General features: G+C 41.0%; 1 protein-coding gene across 2 annotated transcripts; it reads right to left on the bottom strand.

Moving 5' to 3' along the window:
• On the bottom strand, positions 1-9,081 carry LOC132893928 (keratinocyte-associated protein 3). Of its 2 annotated transcripts, XM_060933101.1 has the most exons (7): positions 8,974-9,081; positions 8,522-8,706; positions 5,699-5,758; positions 5,283-5,480; positions 4,973-5,107; positions 4,641-4,762; positions 1-1,622 (listed from the first exon to the last, which is right to left on the bottom strand). In XM_060933101.1, the coding sequence occupies exons 1-6, from the start codon at positions 8,984-8,986 to the stop codon at positions 4,667-4,669; spliced, it is 687 nt and encodes a 228-aa protein (XP_060789084.1). In that variant the 5' UTR covers positions 8,987-9,081; the 3' UTR covers positions 1-1,622; positions 4,641-4,666. The 2 variants fall into 2 exon arrangements, with proteins under 2 accessions (XP_060789084.1, XP_060789085.1); XM_060933102.1 differs by lacking the exon at positions 5,699-5,758.
• Between the last annotated feature and the right edge of the window lie 1,610 nt (positions 9,082-10,691).

The raw sequence follows: 10,691 nt of genomic DNA, 5'->3' as shown, positions 1-10,691 counted from the left end.
TACAGTAATTGTTTTATTCATTAATAAACAGTTAATCATCAGAGTTTAAACAACAATAATTAAAAGAAAACCATTAGCAGCAACAAATTTTACCCATTTTGATCATGTACAATAAAATGTAGGAATTTGATTAAAAACAAATTGATACAAACACTTGAGCTTTCATATCTTCATCAGGAATACATTCAAAACATAAAACTTGATACTTGTTTAAAAAAAAAAAAAGTCACAATTTGGACAAAATTACTCCCACCCCCTCACAGCACATGGGATTAACTTAAAGATTTATCATTCTTTTAAAACAAGACAAACTTTAAACCATCCAGAATAAGCTCCATCTTTCTACTATATTTACACCTCAGTCAGTATCTTACTGAAATGTTCCTCTCATTCCTGTACTTCTCTCTCCATCAGAACAAATTTAACATCTCTTGATTTATCCAGTGTTTTATATGGTCACTAGCTTTGGAGTGCTCATAACCTTTAGTAAATAAATAATAAAACATTGCAATTACAAATTTAAAATTAATGACGTCTTATTGTGTATATTTATCAAGTTAGCAACAGATTGATTAAAAATTTAGTTTACATTTTTCCAAAGTCTTTAGTTTAATTTGTCAAACATTAAGTCTTTTATAATAATGATATTTTTCCCAGTTTAATTTCATGTGGTTAGATTGGACAGACTTTACCATCTCTTAACCCATCAAGAAAACGCTGTAAGCTTAATACATTATTCAAAAAATCCAGTTTGAGTCAAATTTGCTCAAAAGCCTGATTATATGCTTAAAACAAATGTCAAATTAACGTAAACATCTCTTTTTCCATAATATAAACTCAACAACTGATATGAAAAGAGTTAGCTCATAAACAGTGTTGGGGATGGTGGAGGTGTGGTGAAGTTTGGATCCAAACGCAGAACACAGACAGTAATCCAATAAATAAGATGATTTAATACAGGGAAGAAAGGGCGTGGCAAAAGGTAAACAAAACAGGACAACAAACAACTTGACAAAAACATGAGACAGGCAAAGACAAAGACCCTTGGTGCAAGAAACCCCGAACAAGAAAACGACCCTTGGTGCAAGAAACCCCGAACAAGAAAACGACCCTTGGTGCAAGAAACCCCGAACAAGAAAACGACCCTTGGTGCAAGAAACCCCGAACAAGAAAACGACCCTTGGTGCAAGAAACCCCGAACAAGAAAACGACCCTTGGTGCAAGAAACCCCGAACAAGAAAACGACCCTTGGTGCAAGAAACCCTGAATCAGAAATAACCCTTAGTGCAAAAAAAAACCGAACCAGAAAAACGCTAGAGAGAAAAACCATGAGAAGCAAGAGAGGCACAGAAAATGCTAGAGAAGCAAACGAGACGTTCTGGCAAGGACGGAGTCTGAGAACGGCGTATTTATAAGCAGCGGTGAAAACCAGGAAGTGAATGCAGGTGAAAAGGAATTCCTGTCCCAGATCAGGATCGGCGCTGGCGTGAGAGATCCGTAATCTCTGGAGTGGATGTCCGGGGCGAAGCATGACAAACAGTTGCATTTTCCAAAACTGACTCAAAACATTACTCCTCAAATACTGAATCTACTTTATTAGCTCAGTCAGAGTTTCACCAAGTCTGTAAAGGGGGAGGGAAAAAAAAAAAAAGTCAGCCAGCCTTATTAATTAATTAATTAATTGATTGATTGATTGATTAAACTGTATTAAAATGTTTATTTTTTTATATACAAATACACTAAAACCTTAAAAGAATCCTCCAGCGGATTTATTCTCAAACTTATTTTAAGTAAAAGTAGTCACAGATTTCAAAAACCAAACTTTCTTTTTCGGACACCAAATACTCATCTTATCAACAGGATAAATCTGTAGCCGCTTTATCCTGTTCTACAGGGTCGCAGGCAAGCTGGAGCCTATCCCAGCTGACTACAGGTGAAAGGCGGGGTACACCCTGGACAAGTCGCCAGGCCATCACAGGGCTGACACATACTCATCTCATCTCATTATCTCTAGCCGCTTTATCCTGTTCTACAGGGTCGCAGGCAAGCTGGAGCCTATCCCAGCTGACTACGGGCGAAAGGCGGGGTACACCCTGGACAAGTCGCCAGGTCATCACAGGGCCGACACATACTGTTTGAGAAAAATGAATTTTCTCTAAAATGCCAGATGTGCTTCTTGCAGCAGTAATGTACGCGATGATATCATGTAGCGGTCGCTTGGAGCAACTCAGCTGTTTATATTCTCTGTTTACATCGTAGTTTTGCTAGTTTTACAAGTATTTTTTCCAAATGTATCAGTTTTTAAATAAGTATGCCTCATTGTGTAGCATATAAATACGACAATGATGCTAAAAAGAAAGCACAAGCTGGAACTAGACTGCACTTCCACAGAGAAAAAGCAAAGTGTGCTTCCTCAGCTGTGGCAAAGTATCATCAACAGAAACTGAATCAGACATGAGACCTCACGCTGCAGAAAAAATTAGTTTTTTTTTTTTTTTTACATGATCTACAGACAGTGTTTGCTGAGTAAACACACTTCGCATTTTCTCTGTGGAAATGCAGTCTAGTTCCAGCTTACGCTTTCTTTTTAGCATCACTGTGGCATTTATATGCTGCACAGTGAGGCATACTTACAACCCCGATTTCAAAAAAGTTGGGACAAAGTACAAATTGTAAATAAAAACGGAATGCAATAATTTACAAATCTCAAAAACTGATATTGTATTCACAGTAGAACATAGACAACATATCAAATGTCGAAAGTGAGACATTTTGAAATTTCATGCCAAATATTGGCTCATTTGAAATTTCATGACAGCAACACATCTCAAAAAAGTTGGGACAGGGGCAATAAGAGGCTGGAAAAGTTAAAGGTACAAAAAAGGAACAGCTGGAGGACCAAATTGCAACTCATTAGGTCAATTGGCAATAGGTCATTAACATGACTGGGTATAAAAAGAGCATCTTGGAGTGGCAGCGGCTCTCAGAAGTAAAGATGGAAAGAGGATCACCAATCCCCCTAATTCTGCACCGACAAATAGTGGAGCAATATCAGAAAGGAGTTCGGCAGTGTAAAATTGCAAAGAGTTTGAACATATCATCATCTACAGTGCATAATATCATCAAAAGATTCAGAGAATCTGGAAGAATCTCTGTGCGTAAGGGTCAAGGCCGGAAAACCATACTGGGTGCCCGTGATCTTCGGGCCCTTAGACGGCACTGCATCACATACAGGCATGCTTCTGTATTGGAAATCACAAAATGGGCTCAGGAATATTTCCAGAGAACATTATCTGTGAACACAATTCACCGTGCCATCCGCCGTTGCCAGCTAAAACTCTATAGTTCAAAGAAGAAGCCATATCTAAACATGATCCAGAAGCGCAGACGTCTTCTCTGGGCCAAGGCTCATTTAAAATGGACTGTGGCAAAGTGAAAAACTGTTCTGTGGTCAGATGAATCAAAATTTGAAGTTCTTTATGGAAATCAGGGACGCCGTGTCATTCGGACTAAAGAGGAGAAGGACGACCCAAGTTGTTATCAGTGCTCAATTCAGAAGCCTGCATCTCTGATGGTATGGGGTTGCATTAGTGCGTGTGGCATGGGCAGCTTGCACATCTGGAAAGACACCATCAATGCTGAAAGGTTTATCCAGGTTCTAGAGCAACATATGCTCCCATCCAGACGACGTCTCTTTCAGGGAAGACCTTGCATTTTCCAACATGACAATGCCAAACCACATACTGCATCAATTACAGCATCATGGCTGCATAGAAGAAGGGTCCGGGTACTGAACTGGCCAGCCTGCAGTCCAGATCTTTCACCCATAGAAAACATTTGGCGCATCATAAAACGGAAGATAAGACAAAAAAGACCTAAGATAGTTGAGCAACTAGAATCCTACATTAGACAAGAATGGGTTAACATTCCTATCCCTAAACTTGAGCAACTTGTCTCCTCAGTCCCCAGATGTTTACAGACTGTTGTAAAGAGAAAAGGGGATGTCTCACAGTGGTAAACATGGCCTTGTCCCAACTTTGAGATGTGTTGTTGTCATGAAATTTAAAAAATCACCTAATTTTTCTCTTTAAATGATACATTTTCTCAGTTTAAACATTTGATATGTCATCTATGTTCTATTCTGAATAAAATATGGAATTTTGAAACTTCCACATCATTTCATTCCTTTTTTATTTACAATTTGTACTTTGTCCCAACTTTTTTGGAATCGGGGTTGTATTTAAAAACTGATAAATTTGGTAAAATACTTGTACAATTAGCAAAACTATGATGTAAACAGAGAATATAAACAGCCGAGTTGCTCCAAGCGACCACTAACTGACGTCATCGCATACGTCACCGCCGCAGGAAGCCCGTCTGGCATTTTAAAGAAAATTAATTTTTCTTGAACACTATTTGGTCTCCAAAAATGAAAGTTTGATTTTTGAAATCTGCGACTACTTTTACTTAAAACAAGTTTGAGAACAAATCCGCTGGAGGATCCCTTTAAACGCTGCACTTAGTAACATGAATTTTTACACTAAAATTGGCATTACTGCCAGGCCCACATTTTCCTAACCAACTGTAACCACAAGGAAATCTAGAAGAAAGAAAGACTACAAGGTAGATAGAAATCCTACCTTAGTTTTCTGACTGATCTTGCTGTCTATGGCTGATCAGATTGGTGTGCAATGAGACATTGGCCTGGGGCTGAAAATTCTGGATCCACCTTTGATGTATGTGCCAAGGTGTTGTCGTCCAGCTGTCATGTAAGAGAATATCAGAACGCAGTGTGACTTGAAGATCAAACCAGAATATCAAAAAAAATGGATTATAAAGCAATACTTTAAAAAAAAACTATAAAGAGAAAATATCTAACATGTAATGTTCACTTGTTGGGGTTTTGTATTAGTTTTTATAAATCTCAAACATGGCCAATAATTGTTATTTGGTGAGAGTATGCATGGTTTACCTGCTCTCGGAGGTAAGGGTGAGCACAAGGCCCGATGCCTCTCAGGATGAGACCCACTATGAAGCACCACACAGACAGACCAGACTCCATGGCTGATAGCAGCGCGCACGGGAACCACAAAGCTAGAGTTGTGTCCTTAAAGACAAAAATCACAAGTCTTGAAACTCAACACACCCAACACTCACATACATACAAGTTAAAATATTCTGCAATAACTCTGGAGTCTAAACAGTTTGCTTTTACAGTCAACTGCACAGGATGATAGCCACCATTATTATCCAGCCAACATTAAGAGTTAACAGAAACTCACGTAAATGCGCGTAGTGTCAAAGGGGCAGTTGGCAGAGACGGGCGAGCGAGCATTTACAGGCACGCCTGTATTGTTGCAGCCCTGCATGAGCCCACTGCCATCGGCTGAAATAGTGAGGCTGATGGCTAGCAATAGCCCAACACAGCAGGCTGCAGACAGCACAGCGTTTAAAAAAGAGCTCACCAACAGGCCCACATGCTGGAAGAAAAACAGTTTCAGTGTGAGCTCCAGGATTCGCTTTAAATTTAGATTCTGGACCAAATATTAAAATCAGCCACTTAATTAGTGATGACAAATCCGAACAGGCTCGATGAAGTACCTGATCAAATGTGTCAAGTTTTTAAATAGCTAGGAAGCATAAAAATTTTAAAACCCCTAAGAAAAAATCAGGCAAAGTAAATAACAGGGTTTCTTACTAGTTTGGAAATCTTAATATTCCTTGACACCAATATTGCAACAATTCCACTTGCAATGCTCTAAAAAATAAAAAGCATTATGAAATGGCATGATAATATACATTCTCAAGAAATTACCATGTAATTATTATTATTATTATTATTATTATTATTGAGCAGAATGGATGTGGGTCATTCCACGTCAATTCAACCGGGGCCCGCGCACTTAGGTCTCAAAAAATTCTGAAAAAAAAATCACCAGATGTACCCATGTTACCTAGGAGAAACACTGTAAATTTATTTGAATGTAAGATGTATACTTTCCATGTTACAGCCAGTTTTACGGGGGGTCAATTTTGTTCAGACTTTTTTTTGTCAAAGTTCACAAGCCCATAGCTCAAGAACTAAACCATGTAGGAGGCTCAAATTTTGCATGCTGGTACATAAATAGGAATAGTATGTAGCAAAACTGTCATTTTGGGTCTGGATGATCCTGCATGGTCATAGCACTCCCTCAAAGATGATCAAAATTTTATTGGCGTTTTTGGCTGTGCTCTGTTTAGGCCTTCAGAAGACATATTTTTACCCAACATGATTTTTTTCCCTTATTGAGATAAGTAGAAACACTCTCAAAAAAAGCAATAAACAGAAAGGAAACACTATCAGTGTTTGAACATAAGACCTCACAAGTCTGACAAATCATTTTGGATGTCATTTTCAGAGCACTGTAACACCTTGTGGGAATGTGCGCAGATTTTTAAAAATATTTTTTTCTTTATTCTCCATGATCCCTTCTTTTTAAAAACACCAATTTGGCTTGTCTTACTCGAATCTCTCTTTATTTTCCACCCTGAACATGGGCAAAATGCACCATTGAGAGCAATATGTTTTCTATAACATTAATCTCATCTCATCTCATTATCTCTAGCCACTTTATCCTGTTCTACAGGGTCGCAGGCAAGCTGGATCCTATCCCAGCTGACTACAGGCGAAAGGCGGGGTACACCCTGGACAAGTCGCCAGGTCATCACAGGGCCGACACGTAGACACTCAGTGCGTTTACATGCACATCCAAATCGAGCTGCTGTCGGTAATCGAGCAAAGGGTCCCAAGCAGGGGTGCCAGAGAAATCCAATCCTACATGCACACAAGGAAATCGAGCTATTGTGTGAGGTGCATTGTGCACCCAAGCCACAGGTGGCGCTACACACCCCATCGTGTTGGTACACTTCCGGTTGTCGTCATGAAGAAGAGCTATTCAAGAGTATAAACAAAGTTATCAGTTCCGTGTTCACAAGAAGAGTGTTTGGAGTTTGTATGTACGAACAGTACTGTTCCTAATAAAGTGGCAGCTAAGGTGAAGTGTCATGCCGACCGAGGCTGTTTTTTTTTTTTTTTTCTTCGACCGAGGCTGTTGTGTTTCCCGCTTGTGGTCTCGTCACTCCCGGAAGGGGCAGTGCTGAAGTAAGTAGCTCGACTACGTAGCTCGATAGGGTATACATGCACTAAGTAGCTCGGCAAAAATCGCATAATCTAGGTCGTGTAGCTCGATTACGAGAAATCAAGTTCGGTTCAATTTCAACCTAGCTAAGGTGTTTCCATGCCATTTAGAACTTCGATTTCAGTCGAGCAACGGCAGAAATTCGATTTTCTCTACGTGCATGTAAACGCACTGACTGACAACCATTCACACTCACATTCACACCTACGGTCAATTTAGAGTCACCAGTTAACCTAACCTGCATGTCTTTGGACTGTGGGGGAAACCGGAGCACCCGGAGGAAACCCACACGGACACGGGGAGAACATGCAAACTCCGCACAGAAAGGCCCTCGCCGGCCACGGGGCTCGAACCCAGGACCTTCTTGCTGTGAGGCGACAGCGCTAACCACTACACCACCATGCCGCCCTATAACATTAAAGGAACAGTCCACCGTACTTCCATAATGAAATATGCTCTTATCTGAATTGAGACGAGCTGCTCCGTACCTGTCCGAGCTTTGCGCGACCTCCCAGTCAGTCAGACGCGCTGTCACTCCTGTTAGCAATGTAGCTAGGCTCAGTATGGCCAATGGTATTTTTTGGGGCTGTAGTTAGATGCGACCAAACTCTTCTGCGTTTTTCGTGTTTACATAGGTTTATATGGCCAGTGATATGAAACAAGTTCAGTTACACAAATTGAAACGTAGCGATTTTCTATGCTATGGAAAGTCCGCACTATAATGACAGGCGTACTAACACCTTCTGCGCGCTTCGGCAGCGCATTGATATCTGAGCTCCGTATCAATGCGCTGCCGAAGCACGCAGAAGGTGTTAGTACGCCTGTCGTTATAGTGCGGACTTTCCATAGAATAGAAAATCGCTACGTTTCAATTTGTGTAACTGAACTTGTTTCATATCACTGGTCATAAACCTATGTAAACAGGAAAAACGCAGAAGAGTTTGGTCGCATCTAACTACAGCCCCAAAAAATACCGTTGGCCATACTGAGCCTAGCTACATTGCTAACAGGAGTGACAGCGCATCTGACTGCGTCTGACTGACTGGGAGGTCGCGCAAAGCTCGGACAGGTACGGAGCAGCTCGTCTCAATTCAGATAAGAGCATATTTCATTATGGAAGTACGGTGGACTGTTCCTTTAATGTAAAGAGTAAATAACCAAAGGCCAATTTTGCCCTGACATGATCACCTGAGAGTGCCTGTGCAGGGGTGGAGGTATCCTTTTCAATTTCAATGAGTCAGTGATTTTAGGGGCCCCTGTGGTTACTCTCAATATTGACCCAAGTGCGCGGGCCCCGGTTGAATTGACGTGGAATGACCCCATGGGTTATTATCCCACCCTACCAGCAGTCCTGAGGTGACAGCTATGATGTTGGACACTGTGTATTCTGTAGATATTTCCCTCCTGGGTTTAGAGATGTGTCGTAAAACGCTGCCATGAACGATGGCGCCCAAAATGAAATTAACATGACCGACAACTATGAGTAAGAGTCCTTTAGTCATCAGCCTCCCAGGTCCTTTCTGTTTGTCTACAAAGCAGACCAAGAAACAGTATATTAACATGCTGCAGACGGATCATTAAGTTATCCAAGGTGTCATTGGCATGCGTGGTAAGCAATGATTATTAACACACACAAAGAAAAAAAGCGTGCATTTCCACTTCTAACACAAACAAGCACCACAACAGAAGTCTAAGTGAATGCTAATTCCCAAATCTGAAGCTGTGAAACTGCAGCAATTAGACATGTTTACTGCGACTCGAATTACTAAGCAGCTTAAGCAGAGAACAGTCTTACCGAAGCCGCACATATTCTCTACAGACTTTTGAGTATTTTTATCCTAAAAGAAAACTCTCTTCCACCGTTTACTATATCCTTGTTATACACCCATCTGCACACCTGGATACCGGAAGTGGGCGGAGCTGAGGGTGAAAGGTTGCACGCTTGGTTGCATTAAAAGCTCAAGAGCTCAGAGCCTTCATTTAAAATACTAAGACAAATAACACATTTTTCAATATACTTAAATGACGTTTTTATTATTATTATTATTATTATTATTTATTTTTTTAAATCAATCCTACATTTTCTAATAATTGTATATGCTATGATTTGTACTATACCTGCGAGGAAAGAAGCGATAATTAGGGGTCCAAGCACACATCTGCTGGAACACTATTGCTTTTGAAAGGATTATTAATCATCTTTATCAGGATGTTTTCATTTTTCTTTAGTAAAATGATCTGGGCAGCAAAGTTGGACATGAACCAAATTTGTTATATAGGTTGCCTGAACTAAAGTAATTACAAAGACATTTTCAAATCTTGCACAATGGCAATTACCTCAGCATGACTCTAGGGGGCACTATATAATAATAATAATAATAATAATAATAATAATAATAATAATCTCATCTCATCTCATTATCTCTAGCCGCTTTATCCTGTTCTACAGAGTCACAGGCAAGCTGGAGCCTATCCCAGCTGACTATGGGTGAGAGGCGGGGTACACCCTAGACAAGTCGCCAGGTCATCGCAGTGCTGACACACAATCATTCACATTCACACCTACGGTCAATTTAGAGCCACCAGTTAACCTAACCTGCATGTCTTTGGACTGTGGGGGAAACCCACGCAGGCACGGGGAGAACATGCAAACTCCATACAGAAAGGCCCTAGCCAACCGCTGGGCTCGAACCCAGGACCTTCTTGCTGTGAGGCGACAGTGCTAACCACTACACCACCGTGCCGCCCCTATATAATAAGCACATTTGCGTTTTTGCTCATATCTCGGAAACCATGTGAGTTAGAACAAATATTCTTTCTTCCTCTGAGTCGTTGACAGTTCCCGAATCATCCCCATTCCCCCAAAACTCCACCAAATATTCATATCATTTTCAAAAAAATTGAAAGCGTAAATAAAATAAACTCCTCAGAGGCCGTTCATCTGCTTCACACGAAATTTGGTATACATCATCTATAGACCATGTTGACAAAAATGTATCCTACAATATTCTGTGGATGTACACCAAATTTTGTAAAAATTTCATCCAGAGGAAGCTCTACAACTGACAAGTCCATATCTCAGTAACTATCTCATCTCATTATCTCTAGCCGCTTTATCCTGTTCTACAGGGTCACAGGTAAGCTGGAGCCTATCCCAGCTGACTACGGGCGAAAGGCAGGGTACACCCTGGACAAGTCGCCAGGTCATCACAGGGCTGACACGTAGACACAGACAACCATTCACACCTACGGTCAATTTAGAGTCACCAGTTAACCAAACCTGCATGTCTTTGGACTGTGGGGGAAACCGGAGCACCCGGAGGAAACCCACGCAGACACGGGGAGAACATGCAAACTCCACACAGAAAGGCCCTCGCCGGCCACGGGGCTCGAACCCAGACCTGCTTGCTGTGAGGCGACAGCGCTAACCACTACACCACCGTGCTGCCCTCTCAGTAACTACTTCATCTGAAATTTGGTGTAATTATTGTTGTGTGAGTTCTGCTGACAGGC

The sequence above is a fragment of the Neoarius graeffei genome, chromosome 11 (genome assembly GCF_027579695.1).
Source record: "Neoarius graeffei isolate fNeoGra1 chromosome 11, fNeoGra1.pri, whole genome shotgun sequence".
NCBI classification, from domain to species: Eukaryota; Metazoa; Chordata; class Actinopteri; order Siluriformes; family Ariidae; genus Neoarius; species Neoarius graeffei.
This window is presented reverse-complemented; position numbering and strand designations above follow the sequence as displayed.

Bases quoted from the DNA above. Each gene is read 5' to 3' on its own strand.
- LOC132893928 (XM_060933101.1), bottom strand. The intron at 5,759-8,521 runs GTAGGGTGGGAT...TTTATTTTTTAG, and splicing joins CTGTCACCTCAGGACTGCTG to AGCATTGCAAGTGGAATTGT. The intron at 5,108-5,282 runs GTGAGTTTCTGT...TTTGTCTTTAAG, and splicing joins TTGACACTACGCGCATTTAC to GACACAACTCTAGCTTTGTG.